The following is a 26,050-nucleotide window of genomic DNA, read 5'->3' as shown; positions in this document are numbered from 1 at the left end:
GAAGTGGTTACGTCATCATATTCTTAGTTTGTCTCCTAATCCCAGCACAGTTATCTGCTTGGTTGCTTCTCTTTGTCTCCTACGGTTTTGGCATTCTGAAGAATGGACCTCACTGACTTCAATCAAGGGTTGGTTGAACCCTACCCTTCTTTTTCCCAGTAATTGTCGGCTCCAGTATTTGCCACAAATATTAGCACTTTATTGCTGGGGGTGGCAAGATCAGGAAAACAGGGTATGAGTTCAAGTTTGGTAAACATGATGCTATTTGTGCCTCCATTTCATTTGGAAACATGAACATAAATTAGACCAAGCACAAGGCATTTTTCTTCAGGCTTTGTTATAAAGGTGAGACTGGTTCTTTAATCACTCCATTCTGTATCTAGTCATTACTAGGTAGCTATAAATCCATCTTACCATCTTATTATCTAGACTTTATGTTGTCTACAAAGATGGAGTGGGGGCAGTGATGAGGTTTGCTGTAATCTAGGCAGACTGAATCTTTCACATCCCTCTGATCTAGTAACCCTATTAAAGAATAAGATTAAAAGGTCAAAAAAGGTTAGTCTGTTTTGACTTATGGATGAACCCATGCTGTTTTATTGTAATCACTGCTTTCCTTTATGAGTGTTCTGAAACCTTTATAAATTGTTCACAGAGTTTTGTCAGGAAATGAAATCAGGTTTCTAATTCTGTAGATTGAAGAATTCACCATTTACCCTATCCCCTTAAAAAAAAAATTAGGAAATTTCTGTCAGAAGGGATGTTGAGCCTTGCTTTTCTGGGGAGGATGGATGAGGACCTTCCACAGCTGCAGAGGGGCATGGATCAGAATTTTTATTTCCTCTGAATTGGTAGCTTCTGCCTGCCCTACCCTAGTGCAGTCCTTCCTCTTGATGGTTCCTTAAATGATACTCATGAATTCTCTTCTCTATCCCAACTTTTCTCTTGGCATTGTAGAACATCCTTTATTATTCATGTCTTATAATGAAGTGTATACAGCATGGGACTTTTGAGGCCACCTGTTTTTATTCCTTAAGGATTACAAGGCTCAGAAGCTAGCCTCCTGACCCATCCTTGTATGGATGCTATAGATCCTCCAGCTTCTTTCAATAGAGAGGCTAGGCTTCCTTTTTGGTATGACCAGCTCTGGGGCCCTCTCCTCAGCTGGGAGGCAGGTATCCTTTATGAAGGTTTCTGGTTAATTTGCTTGCCCCTAGTCAGCACTTGATCTTAGTTTAATTTTCCATCACCCTATTACATGGATTGTCCAGCATGAGGTGCCTTTTCTTTAAACAGGAGGAGGAGGAGTAGTTTAGAGTGTAAACTATCTTATGGTATCCCATTCTGTCATCTGCTCTTCATCTGTGTTTGTGTGTTTGTTTTTCATTATGGCTGCGCAGGCGTCTCATAATGTGTGGCATTTGTTGTTGCTGACTTTTCAAAAAGCAATAAACACATAGCATCCTGTTCACATGCAGACAGTATTTTTGTGAAATTTTCTGCACTGTTCCGAGATTACAAATCGTAGTCTTTAGCCTCTGTAAATTCTGATAGAAAGGAAATAAAATTGGCACATGCCTTTTCTTTTCAGTAAAAGGTGAAGAGTATATTATTTTTAAAGGATAAAAGCAAACTCCCCTCCCCTCTCCCATCCTGTAAGGCATTGTTGTTACTGGGAGACTCCCTTGACTTGGTTCGTAAGTCAAAATGTACCTACTATGTACATAAGTAACATGGTGCTATTTGATTTGACCTGGCTTTTGAAACTAGGGAGTTATTTTGACAACTTTTCCTGTCTTCTTCAGTAGCCCATGTTTTAGAAATCTTTGTTTAGTAAGAAGAATCCTCTTTGAGGATTCAGGCAAACTCTGTGTTTGTATCTACTTTTCCAGCGACTATTTGTTAAGCTAGGAGAGAAAGACAAAAAAAAAAAAAAAAAAAAAAACAACATTCTGTAGCGTGAAGTGAAAATGTGTGTGTGTGTGTGTGTGTGTGTGTGTGTGTGTGTGTGTCTATACACGAATATATATTTATGTTGTTCAGTTGTTTCAGTCCTGTGTTTTTACTGATGTGTTTTAAGTGATGTGTTTTGCTATTTCCTTCAGCTCATTTTATAAACGAGTAAACTGAAGGGTTTACTTCAGGTAAAAGGGTAAAATGACTTGCTCATTGTCACACAGTGTCAGTTATGTATCTGAATTTGGATTTGAACTCAGATCCTCTTGACTATCCAGTGCTCTGATCATTGTGCCTCCTAGTGCTGCACACCTAGGTGCAGCGTGATCAGCATATGTTCTTTTTTCTCCACCCCCACATCCATTTACACATGCATGATCACCCATTTCTGTGGATATGCTAATAGGCAGTTTAAATCCAAATTTTGGATTATATAACATATATGCATTCACCATCCATCCATCCATCCATGTATACCTATATAGTCAGCCTAATTTATATGATAAGGGAAGGAAGAGAAATGGAAAGATAGGATAGGATAGTGAAGTCATGAAGAAAGAAGCATTGACAGATCTTGTATTTGGATGCCAGAGGAGTTCTGAGTTTTTTTCAGTGCTCTATGCATCTAAAAATAGGAGTCAGGGAGGGTACTTGGTATAAAATATGTTTGGTTTTATCCCATCAAATTTGAGGCGCTACTGAAGCATCTATATAGTCAGAATTTGGTCATGTTGAATGAGAGATCAGGAGTCAGGCTTGAGTTTGGGATTTAGACTTTTGAAGCAATTCTTTTTAGAGAGGAAATGGTTGAAAAATCTTATAGCAGGAAAGGAGAATTGAATAGGATTGATTAAGAGAGGACCTCAGATAACAGGCTTGTTAAATGTCCCTGTGTAAGGCCAAAGGAAAGTCAGAAAGACCTGAGACACTAGCTATATGACTGAGCAAGTCATTTAATCACTTTACTTCTGTTTCCTCATTTGTAAAATGAGAGATGGAGAAGAAGTGGCATACCCTTCCTATGTCTCTGCCAAGAAAACTCATAATGTGTTCATGAAGAGTCGAATGTAATTGAAAACGAATTAACAAAACCACCAAAGAGAGTTTTGAGGAAAAGCCAGATGGCCTAGGGTGCACAGGTTGACGGGCAGTAGACTTGTTACAGAGTCCTGAGTTTCAGTCTTGCCTTAGACATTTACTCAGATGGGCTTGGACAAGTCACATAACCCCTGTGTCTCCACTACCCCACCTCCATAATAATAATAGCCCCTATCTCCCAGGTTGTTGTGAAGATCAAACGAGATACTATTTGTAAAGGGCTTGGGTGATACATAGTAGTAGCTTAATAAGTGCTTCCTTTCATCCTTTTCTATGGCATCATGAAAATCAAGCAAAGGCTTTGTTTCCACAAGGAAAGTGTTGCTAACAATATAAAATTCTACAGAGAGAGGTCAAAGAGAATGAGGACCCAGTAGAGATAATTGCATCTGCTGAGGAGGAGGCTATTTGCACTCTCAAAAGTGCTTGAGGAGAGAATCAGAAAGTAGAGACAGAGTGTTACTGTTGGGGAGGTCTCCACAGGAATTTTGTGTAGGGATTATAAATTGTGTAGATAGGTAACTTTGCTGAACGCCTATAATTTGGGCTTTTATTTCTATCTGAAAGATGAGATGTGGAAGTGTTAGGTAAATGAGGGATGCTTACAATGCTTTTATCACAGAAATGCAGTGGTATATTCTTACCAAGTGAGATAATAGTATGAAAACATGCTTTGAAGAGCCAAGAACTATGTGACTAGGAGGTTCTTACCTCTAAACATACTTTCTTGCCATAATTATTGCCTTTTCCATTGAAAGTAAGAAAAAAAAAATGCCCAATTTGAAAATAATAATCCCTATTTGCTAGGCCTCATAGCAGTGTGATATCCTCAGATATGTGAATATACTGACATGCAGAAACTTTACATCAATTCACTCTCAAGAAATTTTCTTTTTAAGTTACACATGTAGTTTTTTTTTTTTTTTTTTTTTTACATATTTCCTTATGAATTAGGTTGTGGGAGAAAAATCAGAACAAAAGTGGGAAAAAGAAGGAAAAAAGTGAAAATAGTGTTTGTACATATTTTCTATCAGATACAATCATGGATGACATTAAGTAAAGTTATTAAACTTTCAGAATGTAGGCAAAGATCTGGACCTATTTGTGGTTGAAAGGGGTTCTGCCCTTTACTCCTGAAGCTGTTGTTGTTGGTGGTAGTGGTGGTGTGTGTGTGTGTGTGTGTGTGTTTTAAGATTTACTCAATATCTTTATACTCTTTTTGTCTCCACAGGCCCAGGCTTCAAGCACAAAGGAAGTTTGCCCAGTCCCAGCCGAACAGCCCCAGCACAACTCCCGTCAAGATAGTGGAGCCGTTACTGCCCCCTCCAGCTACTCAAATTTCTGACCTCTCTAAAAGGAAGCCTAAGACAGAAGATTTCCTTACATTTCTCTGCCTTCGAGGTAGGCCTTGGGACCAGACTCGTTGGGGGAGCAGTTTATTGGAGAGTACAGGAGTCCATTAGAAATAATCCCTCCCTTCTTGGACAGATCTTCTCTTTCTTCTAGGCTAGATTTGCTGATGAGGTAGAAGTAGAATGAATCCTTTTGAAAAGATGGTTAGGAACGGGTAAGGGGACAAGATTTATGAAATTCTGTAATGTGCTAGGCACTGCACAAAAGGGCTTTATTGAATATATGCTCATTTAACTGGCTTAGGACAGTTCTTCTCACTTCTTTACCCAGTACTTGCCTTTCCTTGTTAGTGAAACTCAGCCATTGGCCTCCTCTGTAATGTGTTCAGCTCTGTAGTTTCAGTGTTATTGATGAAGTTTAATCAGATTTTTTGTCAAGTCACAATTCCCTGCACTAATGTAGTTTGGCTAATTGTTTGAAAGATATATTTACTGGATGATTAATGTTAGTCCATTGGGGTCTATCAATCAGTGTGTTTGGGCTAATCATCAGAAGAACCAAGTTTGAATCCTGCCCTCTTGTTTCAGTGGGAAAGTTGTCTAATTTCTCAGACCCTCAGTTTCCTGTGAAATGGGAGGGTAGAGCTTAGATGAAACTCTTCTTATCTCTAAATATTCTGATCATATGAGTTCCTGAGCCCTTCCTGCATTAAACTGCCCTCACTTGGTTGATAATTACTTTCTTCATCCTCCTAAGTTCAGTGGCAGCCTCAGACACCAACTAGCTGTGTGACTGTGGACAAGGCACTGAACACATGTGTAAAATGAATTGGAGAAGAAAATGGCAAACCCCTTCAGTATCTTTATCAAGATGAAAGAGAGAAAGGGGGAAGGGGAGAAAAAGTGAGGAATCGAGGGAAAGAGAAAGCTTTGGAGGTGGGGAGAGAGAATAAAATTTGTAGGAAAAGAGAGAAAGGAAAAGGATTATTCAACAATTATATTGTTCTCTAAACACATGCTGCTGAGCAATAGCATAAGAGAAAGTTGGCAACGTGTAGCAATATATTTCTTCAATGCTTCCTACTCGGTCATAGAAGTGATTTAGAGAGATTATAAAACCCACTATCCTTCACCTTCATTTTACAGAATCTCTGTCTGTTTCTTTATATTTTTTATTTTCTTTTTCCAGTTGGGTTCAACTCTTATGACCTCATTGGAATTTTCTTAGCAGTGTACCGTCTAGCTGCTCTTTCCAGTATTTTATTTTTCAATAATTCACTGAGACATAATGAGGATCGATTTTTAGAGCCAGAGATCTGAATTCAAGACCTTTGTTATAATTAGCTGTATAGCCATAAGCAAGCCATGTAATCTTTTAAAGTCTTAGCAGAATAAGTGACAGAACTGAAACTTTGGACAGTTTTTATAGGGGGAATTTCTTGAAGTAATGAAATTATACATCTGGTCCCCACAAGAGCAAAAAAAAGTAGAGTAATTCCAGCATGTATTAAAGTTGTAGACTTTGAAAGAAAAAAAATTCTGTGAGCTTTTGTAGGATTCGAATCTGATGGTTTAGTTGACATTGTTGGGGGAGGGTGGAAGGGGGGGATTCTCTGAAAGAAATAAAAAGAGGCTTCGAAATTAATAGGTGATGTTTGAAGGTCATACTGTGAACCCTACTAGTGGGATAGCATTATAAAAATTCTCAAAATTCTGAAATTCCAGTTATTAATGATTATTATGATTATTTTGAAGGAGAAAAGAGTAGGTAGTGAGATCTTTTAGATCCTTTTAGAAAGAAGAAGATGACAAATATGTATTTTCCCTGCTTATCTCTGTTTGATATTTCACACTGTTGGTTTTGCTTTATGGCAGAGATTTTCTTGAGGTTTATTTCTCAGGAGACCTTTATTAGAAACATTACCAGATTGCCAACTAGGTTGTTATAGGTCATTAGATAAAAGAGAGTCATCCCACTTCATAAGAAGAGAACCTTCTCCAAACATGAGTAGCCTCTGTTTCTGAAACCCTTATTTTTCCTTCTCTGTATCAATTCCAGAAAGATGCAGTGGGTTAACTTTAAGCTTTCAATCTTGAGGCAGTGTAGAAAAAGTGAGTACTTCTGTTTAATTTGTAGTTGTCTTACTGTCCAGTGTTAGAAAAGAAGTCAGCTTTTCTTATAGCTTACTTTCCCTAGTATTTAACTAAGATAAGAGAATAATTATTTTGTTGTTATTTTTTCAAGGAACAATGAGAATGAGTTTGAAGCTCTGGGAAAATGTGTCAGCAAACAGTGCTCCCTTTTCTCCTTACCAACCCTTTTAACCTGGATAGATGTCAGTGCATTGGCCTTGTTTGATTCTAGCAAGAAGTATGTTACCAAATAGTCTCTTGTTAGATACTTCGTTTTGCTTACACATCAGGGAGTCCCAGGCATACTTTTACTTGCCTTCTGATCCTTGTTTCACTTTTAGAAAGACTGCTTTAGAGGATGCTACTTGAGGGGTACAAAGAGGAAAATGGAAGTCTTCCTGCACTTGCAGGAATGCAGTTCCTTCTGTCATTGACCTCTGGTGACTTCAACAGAAAAAGCATTTTTTGTTTGGGAATTCCGCCTTCCTCAAAGCATTTTTAAAATAGCTAATCATTGACAAGAAAGAAGTGCTTTGGTGTAAAACTCAATTGAATAAAGGAATTAAAAGAAGGGCAGGAAAGAATTCCATTATGGATTATATGTAGAAAATTATAAAAAACCACAAAGAAGGTAGACTAAGGGAGTGTTTTAGGCTGAGTGTATACATTTGTGGCTCAAAGTTCAGAGTTATCCAAGAAAAATCTTGTCTTCCAAATAATATTAGCTGAAGTCCTAAGAGGTATTTAAATGTGGCACTTTCGGCTTCACATAACGGTACATACCTACCTACTATCTGGCATTTAAGAGGCCAAATGTTCTACAATATTTTACAGGACAGTCGACTAAACTTGGCCAGGTTCTTTTCCTTCTCATTCTAATATTTTGACCTAGAATTTCTAATGGAAGGGGTAGTGATGAAAGCATACAGAAGTATGCCTGATGTTTTCAGTGTTTTTACCTCTAAGTAGCTACTTTGCCTAGGCTCATTTGCCCTTTGCCAAAAACATAATTAGTATCTTTCAATGGTGCTTGTGGAGAGGACATGTGATTGTTTATAGTAATACACATAGCGTTATCATTGTTGTATTTCCTGGCATCAGAATGAAATTATTCTTAATTGTTTCTATCATCTGTATTCTAGGCTGGTTTTCAATTATTTACAGATTAAGAAAAAAAAAGGATTAAAGTTTATTACTGCAGATCCCTGATAACTAGAATTTCTTACTTCTGTGGAACCCTGGTGATTTATGAAATCTAAATAGAACTTTCTCTTCATTTAAAAAAATAGTATTTTTTCCTAATTATATGTAAAAACAATTTGTAAAATTTAAAAAATTGAGTTCTGTATTTTCTCTCTTTCCCTCTCCCCACAACATAATTCTATATTAGTCATGTTGTGAGAGCAGAAAAAGACCAAATCAGAAAAAAGATTAGCAAAGTGAACACAATATCTTCAGCTTGCATAGTTCTTTCCTTGGATATGGATAGTTTTTTCTATCATGTATGTGTTCTTTGGAATTGCCTTGGCTCATTGCAGAGCTGAGAAGAACTAAATGTCCTAGTTGATCACAGCACAATGCACAACACTCTCCTGGTTCTGCTTACTTCACTCAGCATCAGTTCATGTAAGTCTTGTCTAAGTCTTTCTGAAAACTAGCTGTTTGTCATTTCTTTTAGCAAAATACTATTCCATTACATTCATGTACCACAACTTGTTCTTGAATTGATAGGCATCCCCCTCAATTTCCAATTCTTTGTCACTTCAAAAAGAACTGTTCAAATATTTAAATACATATAAGTACTTTCTCTTATTTTGTGCCCTTTTTGGCTTACAAATCTAGTAGCTGATTCAAAGGATATATACACAATTTGACTGCCCTTTGGATTTCTCTTCATTCTTAAGAATTTTTTCCTATCTAAAATATCAGATCTTTTGGCTTTGATTTTGTTGTGGAGATTGCCATAGATTCTTGAATGCCCTTTCAGTGGTGGACAAACAATGGCAGGATTTATCAGACTGGAAGGATTTCATGGATAGGGCTTGTGGATATGCCATTTGAAGAAAGCAGATGAGAATAATTAGTTGGTTGACTTTGCGTGAGCATCAACATTTTTCTTTCGTCAGTTCTCCAATTATGAAGTTGTTGAAGGATTGCTGTCTTTGTCCTTGGGATGGATTTATTCATTCTGATGGAATGCTGAACCTGAATTATTGAGGCAAAACAGTAAATATTTTGAAATTATATATCCATCAATAACAGTATGTATTGTTTGTGCCATTTTTTATTAGGAAAATAGAATGAGTTTTCTTTTTGCACCAAAATTTCTCTGTCCCAGTCCTTTTCTTCTCTTACTACTACCTTTCCCTCCCATTACAACTTACAGACTTTATCAGCCCATTTCAAGTATCACAGTCAAGTTAATTTTCGTATAATGCACATAGTATTTCTCTTTACTCTCTTCTTTGGGAGTTACTTCAAAGAAGGCAATCCCCAAAGGAATATCTTGAAATAGATAGTATCCTATGGTACTCTGGATGTCAAGATTTGACATCAAGTCTATTTGGTGGAGTTGTACTGGCTTGTTTCAAAAGAGATCAATTAAAAGAATCTTTAGAGTTGCCATTTTGGAGCCTTTTCTCTAGTAGTTCTGGCCTGCCATTACCTTTATGATACAGTGATAGGTTTCCTGCCAGCCTCCAGTTGATAGAAACAGGAGGAGGGAAGGGATGCCTATGGAGTTCTCTATGAAAGTATGTATACTTTCCCCTCCAGAGCACATTTCACAGTGTTGTTCAGCAGTGACTTTGAATATTATGGGAGAATGAATTCTAAGTAGGGCAGATGCCTGGGGTGATATAGTGGTCACATAATGAGAGGGGATTAACCTGCTAAAAAAAGCAATTAAACAATCCCTGAGCACAGAAGGAACCTTCTGGAACAAGATGGGAATACCTCCCATCTGATAAACTAGTTTGGGAGGGGGAAGAGCTCTTTCTGAGATGGATACACAAGTTTTGGGATGGTCCCCTCTGAACTGTGACACAGCCTGTCTCCATTTAACTTCAAAGTCTTCTCCTTTCTCTTCCTTAAACCACAGACTCCCAGCCTCTGACTCCCTCTCTGCTGGGCAGGTGAGTTAGAGCCCACTGAGTAAGCTATTTCCCTGCTAGGGACAGGTTTATCAGAGTAGTTATGAAAGAAGATCCTTGAAATTTTCTGCTCGAGGAAGATGATCTGTTTTAATTGCTTTGTGACCTTGATGAGTTGTTAGACTGTCTTGAGACACAGGAGAAAGAAGGGGGAATGCACTCAGGGAGCACACCTCCCGTTTGGGATGGGTCCTTGGTGCTAACTGACCATCTGTAGTTCTCGCACCCTGGAGGGGGTGGGGCAGGCTCCTTGTTTCCCCTGATTGCCTTGTGTCCCTCTAGCCCTGCCCACCCTTTTGTTTAGTTCCTTGGCACCTCCCTATCCTTACCGAGATCCATTCAGAAACTAGGAGTAAAATATTTTAAACAATCCCTGGCCTACTTTTGAGTTCTGATGGAAGGTCCCTTCAGCAGTGACTGTTTTCCGTTATCTTACAGCTCTCCTCTGGAATATGTAAAGATGGGTAATTTAAAAATTCAAAGAACTTGCCCAGAGTCATTTGGTGCCCTGAGGCTAGTTCTGCATTCAGGCCTTCCTTTACCCACAAGCTGTCCACCGAGCTACGCTGTCATATTGACCCTGGGTGCGGTGCTATGGGGCAGCCAGTAGACACACAGTACTGAGCATCTTCCTAAAGGCAGCTGGATGGGGCAGTGGAGAGAGGACTAAGCCTGCTGGCCCTGTGATCCTGGGCAAGTCAAAAAAGCACCAACAGGAACTGGTTAGGTACTTATTGTACAAAGGTCTTTCTCCCTTACTCTCTCCCCCCTACCCTACAACCAACCAAAAAGCTCCTTAAATCCCAAATCTCCCCTGCTCTATTGCCATGCTGTAGGAAGATCTTCCCTTCTTCTCTTCTCCCCCCCACCCCCCCCCCAAAAAAAAAAAAAAAAAAAAAGACTAACAGTTCTTGTTTTCAAAGAGCTTACATTCTACTGGGACTTTTAACCTCATGGGATACAAGCTTCTGGTGCAGAGAGAAGGAAGGAAATAAGCATTTATTACGTTTTTGCTGTGTGCCTGGTATATCCTTAAATGCTTTACAAATATCTCATTTTATCCTACCAACAATCCTAGGAAAGTAGGTGGCATTATCATTATCATTTTACAGCTGAGAAAACTGAGGGAAACTTGTCAAACTTAGCCCTTGTCTAGGGTCATATAGTTAGTAAGATTGTAAAAATAACATTTGAACTCTGGGTCTTTTTTTTTTTTTTTTTTTTTTAACTCCAGGCTCAATTCACTGTTCAAGGACATAGAACACATAATGAATGCTTGTTAATTAAATGAATGCTCATGAAATTTCCTTGCATTTTAAAGATAGCATTTATGGACTTATATTTGATTGGTTGTGTGATATGTTTTTGAGTTTTTAAGATCATAAACTAACAGGCAATTCAGAGGTTTTCTAGGACATATGGAAAAGATTGTAGTGAAGAGTGCCAACTTTAATTATAGGTATTTTCCCCTTTCTCATCACTTGCATGGAAATTCAAAATCAGGTCTGTGAAGATGATGAAGGTATTTAGGGATTCAGTGTAATCCTAAAATTAAGCAGAAGAGATAAGTTCCTCTCATAATGGGGTAACTGCTGTAACCTCTTCTACTCAGAGAGCAAGTGTGACTTTCAGTCACAATTCTTCTGAGGAGACAGCTCTTAGATTGGTTGAAAGTGAATGAATGTGAATGAGGTAAAATGGACATGGTTCTGTGTGGGAGGTGTGCTCATGTGTATGTTCACATGTGCTCTGTTTCACTGAGGTCAGAAATGTGGGTGGAACAAACACCGCTGGTGTAATCTATTACTTTTCCTTAAAAAAATTCTCATTTGGCCAAGAGTTCTGTATTTTCAAATATGGTCTTTCTCCTCAGTTATCCTCAAGTTCAGGGCATTTAGGTAGGTTCTTATTTCTTATTTTGCCATCTCTCCCTTTCCCCATTATTACCACTCACTTTCTCCTCTGACTTGTGGATTTTGAAAAGACATTGATCTGGTTTGCAAAATGCTAGTATTGCTAGAGGCATGCTTGCATGCTCGATTGCTCTCCCTCCTTCTCTTCTCCCCGCTTCCCCCTGGTCTGTCTGTCTGTCGCTCCCCCCTTCCTCCTCACCAGTACCCCCTCCCTCCCACTCTCTCATGGTTGTCCTTTGAGGTTATAGCAGTAACAGGGTTCTCTTTGATTTGGATTTCTGGCTATATGGAAGATATACAATGCATTTATTAACATGCGATTTATTAACTATGCAAGTTGTACCTAAGTGTCCGTAAGCATTTACAAGAAATATATTTATGTGCTCTACTGTGAAAGAAGGTGGATAGATAATGATTTAGTTAGAATGAAGTTTTCTCATTTAGAGAGGTTCTTCCTTATATGATGCTACAGAATACAAGATGGGGTGGTAGAATAATACAGAACCCTAGGCTTGACACAGCAGCTTGCTCTGATTATCAAAATATCTTTGAAGAGTAGTGATACAATCCAGCCAGTGAATGGCTGGATTCCATCAGGACTTAATCTGCCATCACCCCATACCCCCAATCTATTACTGATATGTGGAAGATGTGGTAGTAAATTCAAATCTTTATTCTATCATCTTTCATCAGAAAAAATAACAGGTTTTGTTTTTTGTTTTTAATTATGTCATTAAAAGGGACCAAATTCTAATTTCTACATTGATAAACTGTATGGTCACCATCATTGGTTCATTCCAAAGAATTTGAAATGTAAGTCTTTTCTTAATCTCACTTATGTGAAGTTTGAATCTTCAGAGGAAGGATTTTCTTTTCTTTATTTTTATTATAGCTTTTTATTTACAAGTTATATGCATGGGTAATTTTTTAGCATTGACAATTCAAAACTTTTTGTTCCAACTTTTCCCTTCCTTCCCCCCATCCCCTCCCTGAGATGACAGGTTGACCAGTACATGTTAAATATGTTGAAGTATAAGTTAAATACAATATATGTATACATGAACAAACAGTTATTTTGCTGTACAAAAAGAATCAGAGTTTGAAATAGTGCACTTATTAGCCTGTGAAGGAAATCAAAAGTGCAGGTGGGCAAAAATAGAGGGATTGGGAATTCTATGTAGTGGTTCATAGTCATCTTCCAGAGTTCTTTCACTGGGTGTAGATGGTTCAGTTCATTAGTGCTCTATTGGAACTGATCTGGTTCCTCTCAATGTTGAAGAGGGCCACATTCATCAGAATTGATTATCATATAGTATTGTTGTTGAAGTAAATAATGATCTTCTGGTCCTGCTCATTTCACTCAGCATCAGTTCGTGTAAGTCTTTCTAGGCCTTTTTGAAATCATCCTGCTGGTCATTTCTTACAGAACAATAATATTCCATAACATTCATAAACCATAATTTATTCAGCCATTCTCCAATTGATGGGCATCCACTCAGAGGAAGGTTTTTCTAAAGCAAAACTGGCCTATTTTTAAAAGAAATGGTGGTGGGAGAGGGAAGAGAAAAGGGGTTGAGGGGTTTGTCTTGTCAACATGCTTTTCTGAGAAGGATCCAATTTTACAGAAACCACAGCCTAAATTGGAGAGAGCAGGCTTTTGGATTACACTGATTTCTGTTGTGGTTGTAACATACCACAGTTTGATTTTTGTCCAGATGAAAACATTTGGTTTTCACTTCAGTAAATATTGCAGAGACATTGCCAGCTAATGCTGAAAAGTAATGAAATACTGCTTTGGCAAAACGCAGATGCTTTCATTGCTCCTCATTCCACTGCTCTCATCCAAGTTCAGATTTTTTTCACATTTGCTAATGCACTTTAAATAATCAGAGCCGGAAATCTGCCTCTAATTGTTATTGGAAAAGAGTGTGGTGAAAGAGAGCTTTAATTCCATAGATTTTTAAAAGGTAATTCATTTTTGATAAATCAGAGCTTTGGCACCCAAAGCAGCCCTTTTATGGGTTACATCTCTAAAGCCACCAAGTGTCAGGTTCCATGTGCTGCCACTCTGGGTAACAAGTTAAGCTCTGCAGTTTTGTTAATTAAGGTTATAAACCAGGTTTATTTTGTGATTAAGGATGAATATTCAGTATTTTGTTACCCTAAGAGTACAAGAAGCATGACAGAAAATTTAAAATGCTAAGTATTGTTTTGTCATCTTTTTTTCCCCCAGTAATTTCTGTCTGTATTTCTCTTTTTCCCTCTCTCCTCTTTCCTACCTCCCATCTCCCTCTCATCTTTCAGTTAGTTTTAAGCATTGTTTTTCTACTGTCTTTTCATTTACTGCTTATTGATTCTAGTCATGGTTTTTGTGTAAGACATTTCCCGTAGTAAGCAGGTGAAGGGGCTTTCTATCCTGCCAGTGCCTCCATCTTCTCTTAACCATCCCACCTCTCCTCATTTTTGCTACTTTGTAGTTACATTTTGTCCTTTCCTTACTTGTGTGGTGTTACATTGCATTGGTGCTTTCTTTTTTTGATCTATATTCACTTATAAGGCCTCCCAACCTGCTTCATCATTTCTGTCCCTTGGTTTCTAAGTGACATCCTTTAGCCAAATGGCTAAATACATATCACCTACGGTTTGAAAAGCAGGTGGGGAAAAAGAAAGAAATCTTTGCTCTTGTTTCCCACTTTTTCTTCTGTAATTGACTCGCAGTCAGTTTCCTTAATAACTTTAGGATGAATATGCATCAGACCGTTTAAAAGGTTTGCATTTATTGAGTGATCTCGGGTGTATGGTGCAGCACCCCATAGTCTTATTTTAGTTTTTTACTGAAGAACCTCCAAAGGGACATCTTTTCCATTCTTCTTCTCCACCTGAATTCTAAACCTATACTTTCAAGGGACTTTATGAAGGGATCATTGTTGACATCGTTATCACAGAGTGAGCTTGTGATCAAGGGAGGAGTGAGGTCCATGGCTGGTCATTAAGTCATAACCTCTTTTCTTCCAGAATCCTGGTTAGAAGGGCTACTTGCTGTAGCAGTGAGGGATACTATTTTTTCTTGAAAGGCTGAAAATGTCTTTTGTAGTAGAAGTTTTTTGGTAGCATTTTTTTCTATTTAATTTCTTTTTTGATTGATACATTTGACATAGTGAGCAGACATAAATGAGCCTCCCTAAAAGTGATGAAAAAACACTCACTACCGGAAAGGTTTTTTTTTTGACTGACAGTCATTCCATTTCTAGTTGAGAACTTTATTTGCTAACGTATGCTACTTCTCAAATAAGTATAGACAAAAAGACCCACATGTTGGAGTGTTCACCTTTTTTATCCAGTTACATGACATACAGTGCATGGGTGAAAGAATGGAACCATTAAGTGAGATCAAATCAACACTACCGTTTTTCTAGGATTGGGTGTGTAAGGTGTGCAACCCCACTATTTCAGTAACTTTCATAAACATACTTCCCTTTATTTCTCATGTTAGAATGTAAGTTAAGTGCACAAGCAATTTTTACTTTTTATATGACTCCCATAGTCTCTAATAAATATTTGAAATTGTTTAGAATTAAGTGTTTAGTTCTGTTATTAAAAATAAATTGAGATTTATCAACAGTGGAGATTCTACTTTAAAATGCATTTTGAATAATGGGATAGAATTTAGAACAAGCAGAGAAGATATCCAGTTATTGTCCAGTTAAATATACTGCTTTGATCAGCTTTTGTTTTTTCTTTAGCCTTGAGCCCTTTTCTAACTACCTTCTTGCATTACACAATATTAAAAGGGTATAAATGTATGATATCAAGGATAGGCTTAACATTAAAACCTAATTCTTTGCATACCATATTGTTTCCAGTCCCAAGTGATGACCCATTTATGTCAAAATAACATCAGCAATGCCTTAATTTAAGAAAATTGCAGCATGGAAGAATCCTAATTTGTTAAAAGGATAAATTAGGCAGGTCACATAATATAAACAATTTTAAGCATTACAAATATCTATTGCATTGGCATCCTTTAAGGAGGATTATTGAATTAACAAAATTTTGTCTACATCATTTTCATCAAAACTATGTTAGTAATATTTACCTCCTTCCTCTTGGAGAAGGAGGGGATTACAAGCAAAGAGTACTGTACTATGTGGTCAGATATGATCACTGTTTTTGATCAGATCACATTTTTCTCTCCTACTCTTGTTTGTCTTCTCATCCATTCTGTTACTAAATTCCCTTTTTTTCTCCTTTCCTTCCATTTACCTTGTCTTTTCCCTCCCTACTTCCTCCTACTTGTTCTTTTCTTTACTCCTTTCTATCTACCTGGAAAGGCTTCCCAGGTGGTGAGATTTACCTGAGATAACTGTGATGTAAAAATACAACTTCCATTTTAAAAAAGTAGTAATAGTATAAGGATTTGCATAATACAAAAAAATTTCATTTTGTAATCGTTTTGTCATTTATCTTTAAAGGCTTTTTATGCATTTGAAAGATTGTTTTTTTACTCATTTGTGCCTATCATTCTATCTCCGTTCTCTATATCTTTCCTTACAAAGCCCTCAAATAAATTGTAATTTAATTTTTTTAGAGGGTCACCTATTTTAAAACATCTGTAAATTGAACTTACCTCAAGGAAGATTTTGATTTTAAGTGAAAGAATAGATCTAACAAAATCCCCTGTATAGTATCCTATCAAGTAACTTTCTGTGTCCTTTTCCCCATTCCCCATCCAAAATCCTTCTCTTCCATACTTTACTCCCCCTAAAATTTTTTTTTGGAAAGGGAAAAAAGAAAGCAAATTTGAAACCTTCCAATGTTAGCATATTGCTCATTCTAAAAATGACCACTTTGGGTGCTGAGTTGCTGGAGGGGAGTTGCTGCAAGAATGGGGCTTTTTTTCATTTAGATAATCCAGAGAAATTATTAGGCATTCTGCCCCTTTGTAGAACTTCAGTAAATATGTTCCATCATAATTTATACTTAACTTCTAGCCAACCATAGTCAGTATTCTAAAACTTCCTTCTTCCTCTCCCAACTAGGGGGTATTTGTGTGTGTATATGTGTTGTATTATAGGTCTTAACTCAAATACTTGCTACCCCTTTTTGGTTTGTTAATTTTCTTATTACTTTTTAAATGAGAGTGCCATCCCATCTTATTTTTCCAAATTGGGCAGTCTCTTCCAGAGCCATCTTTGGCTGTGATTCTTAGCCTTTTAAGCCCCAGTTGTTCATGCTTTTGAGATCTGAATTACTTTTTTGCATTAAGATCTTTAATTCAATTTTCTTGTAACTCATAATTTTTGCATTTTATTTGGATGTTAGAGACCATGATTGTTATTGTTGGCTGTGTGCTTGGATTTTGTCTCTTGTAAATCCCTGGCATTATTAGCTGCTGTTCTTCTTCCTACATTGTGGTTGCTCTCCATGATATTTGATCCACTAGTTACAAATTTCCAATTTTTTCTATCCATTCCTTTTGTTCTTGTTATTTGTTTCAACTTCTTTTTATTAGATTTCCAAAAATCTAGGAAAAATCATTTATAAATGGACATAGTTATAAAGCAAGTGGGGCTTCTTACTACTCAATATTCAGTTTGCCATAAGTCATTTAAGACATATACTTTTCAAAATAAGGTAAATCCTTAGCAAACTTTACAGCAATTTCCTCCTAACCCTGATGTTTTCCTCCTTTTCCTTGACTTAATAATTTCCTTATTGGACTAACAAATCCAGTAGGATGTGTCAAATGGAATCTTCTAAATGGAAATTCTCTCTTTGATTTTTAAAATAAAAAGTGTCTTTCTAAAAAAAAAAATTTTCCTAGCAAAATAAGCCATTCTCTTCCGTTTTTATATTGTCTCATGTCTGTCACAAATATTTTTAGTTATATTAGAAAGAAAGTGATCATAATAATATTGATGACAATATTGGAAGCCTTGATAGAGGGGAGCTGGTTAAAAGACAGGGTGAGCACTGTAAGCAGCTGCCAAGGATCTTCCCAGGGGTTCTTTATGCGATGGACTCTGAGAGCTGGTTTGTGCAGGCAGCACCAATAACAAAGATTGTTCTGTATTTTTTAGACAAAATTGTTCCACTTAAATTTTTATGCCATACTTGTTCCTCATGGCCTTTCCCCTTACTCTGTCTCAATCACTGAACCCTTTCTTGTTAACAAAAAAAGCATTTTAATTGAGCCAGTTGATAGTAGAAAGATTAGGGCACACAATAGCAGGGTGTATGCCATGTTCTCCTTCTGTAGCTCCCCACCTGTCTGCCCTGGGGAGAAAGGTTGTATTTCCTAATCAGTTCACCCCAACCAATAGCTCCTCTCCTGCTTTCTAAAGTTGCATCATTGTCATCACTGTTGAGATTGTTTCCTTCTGCACCACCTCATACACTTCTTCCTCTTTTTCCCACATCTGGATGGACTCCCACTGCCAGGTTTGGTTAGCCATTCTACAAGTGCTGTCCACCTCCCTCTGCCCCAATTCTATATCACACTAAGATGGCCCATGGCCTTCAAGCTTCTCTGCTATCTGCTGCCATGTACTCTGTGCTCCCTCCTGCCTTTCTCCTCTTAGGCTGGCTCTGTCTACCTGCCTAACCCAATCCCCAGCCTTTACAAGATAGACCCGACACTCCCAGAACTTCTGGATGTCCCCCGGGGCAGTTGTACTAGTGCCCCCACCTCTCCCTAGCTCAGGGCATCTTTCTGACAGGTGCGTTTAGAGGGTCCATTTTGGGTTAGGGGCAGTGACTAGTGAGTGTGAGAGTCTGCTATTCCCATTTTGGTTGGGATAGAGCAGGCATATTTGCCTCAGATAAGCGTATTTTCCCTTTCTCCCCAGACTCATCGAGTTTCCATGCTTCCCTGATCCTCTGTTCTTGTTATCCAGGCAATCAGTAACTCCCTGCCCGCTCTTTGTCTCCTCTCTTTCCCTCATACCATGTAGTCAGTAAGATGTCAATATTTTTTCCTTCTTGGACATGGCTCCCGCTTTTCCCTGACCCAAGAAGCCCAGTCACCACCCCTAGTTCAGGCATTATTAACTTGCTTGTACTATTAGAAAACAAAACAGAACTTTTTACTTTTTGTTTTTCATATTGCTCCATTTCTGCATGTATTCTTCACTCTTATCATACCTCCTAGAGAGCTTCTCTCCTTTATAAGGAAACAAGTATTTTTAAAAGCAGTGATAAGCACTTTATACATATTATTTAATTTGATCCTTGCAATAGCTCTGGGATTTAGGTGCTATTATTATCACCATTTTACAGATGAGGAAACTGAGGTAGACACAGGTTAAGTCATTCACTCAAGGTCATACAGCGCATTTAAACTTCCTGACTTCAGGACCAGCTCCTTACCCACTCTTTTGCTAGTTACTTTACAGCAGTTTAGAAAGACCATTTTAGGTACTTTATTGGCATAATTCAAATTGTTTTCCAGAATGGTAGTACCAGTTCACAGTCCTGTTAAAAATGTATCAGTGTGCTGTTTTTTTTTCCTTAACCTCTCTGAAATAGATGTTCCAATCTTGTGTCATCTTTACCAATTTACTGAGTATAAAGTAAAGCTTAAGAGTTGTTTTGTTTGGTATTTATTTTGTTATTACTCATTTGGATTCTTTCATATCACTCTAGAGAACCGTTTTTTGTTCATATGCTTTGATCACTTATTTATTGGGGAATGGCTTTTGGTTTTAATGAAATTCTACTAGTTGTCTATGTATCTTAAATAACCATACAACTGCTAGATTTATTTTCCTAAAGAGGATATATTTGGCTTTTGTCTCATCTTTTTTTTTTTTTTTTTTTAACTTTGTTTCTGTGTATGTTTTATAATGTACATAGTAGTAATACTACTAGTAGCATGTATATAATTTGTAAGTCAATAAATATCCACATTGAACAGGGATGCTGGAACATTTTTCATCGACAGAGGTGCTTGATTAAAAAAGTGTGGAAACTTTCATATATATATATATATATATATATATGTATGTATAGCCCCTTTTAGACAGTGATACCCCTTTGGGTTACATGCTGAGGATTGAGGTGACAAATGCAAAGGGAAAACTGAGTGACCTTCTCTTCTCCCTCCTCCCCCCCCCCCAAAAAAAAAATAAATAGAAATTCTTTTCTAGAATGTCTTGTTTTTCTTCACTCCTTCCCATGGCTTAGTGCCTCTGTGAGAATCAACAGTATTGTAGTTTTTTTGGTGTGTGTTTGTTTATGTCCTGATGAATAAAACCTGTTTAAAAGTTGGAACCCAGAATGGCCTGTTTTCTAAGGGGAAAAAAATTTAAATGAACACACCCCTCTTCTTCCAAATGCCTTTATTTTATTTATTATTTATTGTAAAATTATTGAAGAAATTCAGGCTTGTGCTATGAAGGTTGTCTTAGCCTGGTTTCATTTTTCTTTGGTTCTATAATGACCAGAGGTAAAGCTAATTTTCTTTGGTGATAGCCCTTTTAGTTGGTAAAGTTCACTGTTGAAACTGATATAGTTACTTATATATACACACACCAAAGGGCATTGTTTGTAGTCCTTCTTAAGCCCTGAAGGGATTTCTCTTAATGATACTTTTCTTCTGCTAACCAGGTTCCCCAGCGCTGCCCAACAACATGGTGTATTTTGGAAGCTCTCAGGATGAGGAGGATGTAGAAGAAGAGGATGAAGAGACAGAAGATATTAAAGCAGCCACAAACAATGCTTCATCTTCGTGCCAGTCAACCCCCAGGAAAGGAAAAACACACAAACATGTCCACAATGGACACAGTGAGTACTCAGATGAATCCTAGGTCCTTAGATGCTGAGGGAGCACTTGTAGAGTCCTTGGGGTCCTCCAGGTCATCTCCGAGAAGAGACTCACTGATGAGTCCTCCGAAGGCACCACAAGCTATCCCACTTATTCTGTAGCCATTGTTTTCAATGTCTATTCAAGCCTAGCTGACTGGATACTCTCCAGCAGCTTCACCTGCTGACCAGGCCTGCCCCTGCTTGGCTGCTTCTGAGATTCCGTCAGATCAGATGTGTTTCAGAGTGCTACAAGAAAGAATATTTATTGGTTAAAAGAACCTGAGAAACCTTGCCCAGTTTCCTGATTTTATAGATGAATAACGAAACCTGGGGAGATAGTGACTACAGGGGAGAAAAGGCTCATGTGGACTTTATTAGTAAAGAGGGGGGAAAATTAGTTTTTTTATACTTCATCCAATGCTGTTTCATGTGTTTTTTGTCATCTATCTTTTCTAAGCCTGATCTCCATGCAGAAGGAAACTGGTATGATGTATTTCATAAAACTTCTTCCATTCATATCTGTCAGAAATTAGACTTTAATATTGTGTCTTTATTTTAATGAAGAGATCTTTATTCTGGGTTTCTTTAGTCATATGTTGGGACAAGGCTAAAGGTACACACTGACTTTTAGTAGCTTTGATTTCATTTGGGGAAGTTAACTGATTTAGTCAGCAAGAATTTATCAATCACCTCTTCTTTGCTTACCATTATCTTAGGGAGACTGCTTAATTTTTATCTCCCAGCATTTATTACAAAAATTGTGACATAAAAGACTGTTTATTAAGAGTGTTTATTAAGTCCTTGCTGATTGATTGTTTGATCAATTAATTATTTTTCACTGTGGAAGATATTGAAAAATATGTCATTGTCCCTTCTTCAGTGAGGTTATGTCTAGTTTGGTTGTGGGAATAAGATCTTTCCAGGAAAACTATAGTCAGTTGTTCGAGATCTGTGTAATTAAACACTCTGCTTTATAGTGCTGACAATAATGATCATTGAAGTCCAAGAAAAAGTCTGAACAGATATTTTTAACGTATCCCAGAGAGTCTTTTGTAGATGTATAGAGATATATAGTCTTGAAGTATACCAACTGGTAATATGTGTACTAGAAATGAAATGGATGTTCCTTTTGAAGACATATTGGATTTGTAAAAAAGTTGATTTGGCCCATGAAAGGGAAGGAAAAAGTCATAGATTTTTTTTTTTTCTCACCTTTTTTCAAGATTGGTTTTCTTGAATCAGGAGGTTACAATGGAGAGAAATAAGGATCTTTTTTTTTTTTTGTTGTTGTTGTAAAAGCTTGGTTCATTTAACCCAATAACTGAGACATTTACGTATACTGTCTTGGAGCTCAAATGAGATATTAATATTAAAAAATAAGATATTTATTTATTAAGTCATCAGAGTTGATAGGTAAAGGTATGAAGATAAGTGAACTCTTTTAACAGAATGTAGAGACAGAGAGATGGGCACTTGAATGCTTTTTTTTTTTTTTTTTTTTTTTTTTACCTTAAGGAAGGATTAATTTTCTTGTTCTATTTTAGCTGAAAAGATGATAAACAAATGAACAAATCTGAGCACAAAGTGTGGTTGTGTGAAAGGAACTAGTCTTTTTTTTTCTTGTTGTAGTAACAATCATCAGTAAAGATCCTACTGATTACTTCCCAAAGCAATCTTAGTCATAAATATTTTATTTTGTTTTCTAATCATATTGCTTTTCCAGTGTGAGTGGAAGGGTGAATGAATCTGTCTTTTTGAGCCACGGGTCCTAGGTTCTCATTGAAATTTGGGTTCTTTGAAACAACACAAAACAGCAACTCTCCTCTCCCTGCTTGCTCTCATGGCTTATGAAGAAACTTGTTTCTTGTATATTGAAGATCAAATTCTTCTAACATCAGATACCCTGCTACATGTGCATAGATCTCATTAGCTTGATTTTCTTTTGATATTGAGAACCTCAATATTATGGGAAAGGAGTAGAGAATCACTTGCCATCATTTCACAAGCACTTTTCCTGGGTTGGGACATTATGTGTGTACTGATTGGTAGTATTAATGCTGGTTCTAGTTCCTAGATGAACTTTGGAAATACTTTTAAAAATTTGAGTTATATTTAAAGCAAAAGCTAATGTAGCACAGGGTATAGAAAACTGTTGTTTACATTTCTAGTGTTTCATTCACACTATGCTTGGGCAATAAATCTCAGAATCTGTCTTGCCCTTTTCCCCTGATGGGCAATTCATATTTCATAGATCTCAGTCTCTGAGCGAAGTGACTTCTGGGTAGAACAGATAACTCTCCTTAGCTGAATGCTGGTTCTCTGCCCCTGGTTTAGGGGAGTCTGTCCTTCTCTTTCTTTCTGTCTCTCTTTCTCACAGTCATTTGCCAGTTTGGGGGAAGGGAAGGACTTTTGTAGTTTTGAGCCTGACTGTTCAGCGTGGTGAATCCTGCTGCTGGATCATCATGTAATTCTTGGAAACACAGGCTTTTGAGGGGGTCAATTTGTGCACGAGATAAGTTGTTGGTTTTGGGGAATAGATGCTTGTCTGTGTTGGCATATGCATTCTTGCAATCTCTTCTTTGCAAAAATCAATGTAAAATAGTGGCTTTCTAAAGCACAAATTCCTTTAAGACTTTGCTACTAGTATTCTCTAACTACATATAACTTAATTCTGCCATTCATTTGCTAATCTCTTATGGAGTATCTTCATTCCCAATTGCTTCTTCCAAGTTTTCCCCTCTTTTTCCTTTCATACCACTGGGAAATCATCATATAAATAGCAGAAAATAAACATTCTGAACTAAAGTTGCATTATTTCTTAAAATCTCTTGTCTCCTGCAAGTACTTATGAATTCATCTCTTCTATAGCCTGTCTCTGAATTTATTGTTTTTGATATAGGATATTAAAAATGGTTACTTTAAGTTCTATAGTGGTAACATTTATCTGCTTTGCTGGAGGGTTTAGAGTTCACTCATATTTCTTCAGTGTTTGTTCAGTTCAATATTGTCCCTAGAGAAGGGTGCATTCAGTTTCAATTATATTGCATTTGGACAATTAATAGCAAGCAGAAGCAAAAATTCTTGGGTTTACAGACTTATAGAATTGAATATACCTTTTCCTTAATTTGAACCAAGTCCAGGATTGTTGATATCATATACCTACCTTTTCAGTTTGAGGGAGGGAATATCTAATCTGTGATGTGGACTAGAATAATTTTCTGTGGTCTGTTAAATAAATTTCATGAGTAATATCCACATGAGTGCCTTGGTTTTATAAATGGAACATAATCTTTAACATCTTAAGAGAAGAAATATTCTAAAATTCCACAGGGTGAAAATGCTGGTCTCTGAAATTCTGATTCCCTCAATTCTGGGTCTTTCTATCCACTTTTTTTTTTGGAATGTCTTAATGTGTTCTGTGTGTTTCACTCTCTCTCTTGTTTTCTCCTTTTTATTTCCTATTTTTTTAAAATGATAAGTCATCATATATTTCTTGCTCATTTAAAAAAAGTGGATTTTGTTGTTGTTGTTGTTGTTGTTGCTTCTTTTTACAGTTTTATAACCTTCAGTTCATAAGAAATGTCATACTTCCCTATCTTAAGTAAATAAAACATACAGACCTGTTCTACTGACCTTTTAAATACAGAGCAGTGATTTTGTTGGACATATGAAAAATGGTTGACTGTAGTGTAGAGAAATTTGTTTTCCTCAAGTGTTAGAAATAATACGGTTTACATTTCCATGTAAAAACACAAAATAGTTTGTCCTTATTGAGTTCCTTGAAATTAATATTTGATGTTGGTTCTTAAAGGTTCAATTTTTAGTCCTGAAAATCTAAGTTCTTTAAATGACCTTTTTTTTAAAAAAAATTATTCATTATTATGGTTAGTTTTGCTGGATATGGTATTTTTGGCCTCAGTTCTAGGTTCTTTACATTGTTAATATAAAATAATCTAGGACATATGTCTTTTATTATAGCTGCTGATAAATCCTGTACAATTGTAGCTCCAGCATTATTTGGATTTCTTGTTTCTTGCATTTCCTGTATTTTTGATTTGGGGAATTTCAGAATTTAACAATAATATTCCTATGTGTTTTCCTTGTAGGATCTCTTTGAGGTGATGGTCAATGGATAAAAGTTAGAAATAATGAGCTCAGAATCATTGAACATGTCTCCTAAAATGAGTGTAATGAGTCTCCTTTATATTGTTGTCAGTAATACAGTGATTCTATTGATTAGAAACTTAAATAAACTTGTACAAATGTCTTGATGATAAGTAGGCATTGGCTTATGATTGTCTTTGATAATCTTATGAACTAGGTACCAAGTTGTTATACAAAGCCAGACCATCAAGTTTAATTTGTTATCTCCTAGATTTTTGCTCTTTTGTATGAATATAGGCTTTTGAGAGCCATGTGACATTAACAGAACTATGTTCCTAAGTTGAAATGCACCATGATGTTAATGAATAGAGATCCTACCTTAATTATATATTACAAAGCGGCTTATCTCCCACCACAGAGAGCTAGCCAGAGTTGGCATAGCCTGTGTTAATGCTTTTAGTTTCAGTAATACCATGTAATTTAAAAACCTTGAATTGCATACCATGAAAATAATATAAATATGATCATTTTGATCTTCTAAATTGATGATTTAGAAGTTGTCTATTTTCTGAGGCAGTGGATAGAACCCTGGCCCTGGAGTCAAGAGAAACCCGAGTTTAGATAAGACTTCAGACACTTAATACTTTGTGCCCCTACTTTTCTTCTCCTACTCTCTTCAACAAAATGATGTTTATTCTGCTTCAGTTTTTGAAAAAGGTGGCAGTTAAAAAGCTCATGTTTGTTTTTAAAATAATCTTACTTTATTGCTTTTCTGTCATCAGTGATTTGTAGGTTAGTGTCCTAGTGGAGTCTTAGAATATATTGACACAATTTGGACAGATCATAATAGAATTTGGGAGCAAGAAGGGACAACATGTCATCCAATCTCATCATTTTATACATGTGCACATTGAAGTTCAGAAAAGTGAAGTGATTTACCTAACATTCCATAGTTAGGGGATAGTTGAATTAGGAGTTAAGCCTGGTCTCTTCTATCTACCTGTTTTCATTCCTTCATGAACACTTTAATTCCAGTGCCTTTTTTGTTGTTATTGGTTGTTTGAAACACCAATCTCACCAGCGAAATAGTTTGTGAACTGTTTAAACAAGATTCTCTTGATAGTTCTTTCATTTCTCCATTGGCTGAAACAACAGTGGTGGCAGAAGGCAGGTGTCAGTCACAGGCAGGATTTGCCTTGTACCCACTGATAATTAAATTGGGTCAGTGATGTGTTAATTGAATAATCAGATAGATTATATTTATCCATCAAAAAAAGACCATACAGTCTCTCTGTGATATCTCATTGTTAAGAGATTTTATTTACTGTCATTGTCAGACACTTGTTAGGTGGTCAGTCAATTGACCATCTAATAAGTTACAAATACGGGAACCATGCTAGACATTGTAGAACAGGATGAAATATCAGCATATTACCATGTTTCCCCGATAATAAGACACTGTCTTATTATTAATTTTTTGGACAGAAAAACCACCAGAGGGCTTATTTTCAGGGGAGGGCTTATTTTAATGAACATT

General features: G+C 36.8%; 1 protein-coding gene across 2 annotated transcripts in view; it reads left to right on the top strand.

Moving 5' to 3' along the window:
- JARID2 (jumonji and AT-rich interaction domain containing 2) overlaps positions 1-26,050 on the top strand; it is a 312,614-nt gene that overhangs the window by 221,893 nt on the left and 64,671 nt on the right. For both annotated transcript variants that reach the window (XM_051970653.1, XM_051970654.1), the window contains 2 exons: positions 4,286-4,455; positions 20,212-20,388. In XM_051970653.1, the coding sequence (XP_051826613.1) occupies positions 4,286-4,455; positions 20,212-20,388 (347 nt within the window). The remainder of the gene's footprint in view (positions 1-4,285; positions 4,456-20,211; positions 20,389-26,050) is intronic.

The sequence above is a fragment of the Antechinus flavipes genome, chromosome 1 (assembly GCF_016432865.1).
Source record: "Antechinus flavipes isolate AdamAnt ecotype Samford, QLD, Australia chromosome 1, AdamAnt_v2, whole genome shotgun sequence".
Lineage (NCBI taxonomy): Eukaryota > Metazoa > Chordata > Mammalia > Dasyuromorphia > Dasyuridae > Antechinus > Antechinus flavipes.
This window is presented reverse-complemented; position numbering and strand designations above follow the sequence as displayed.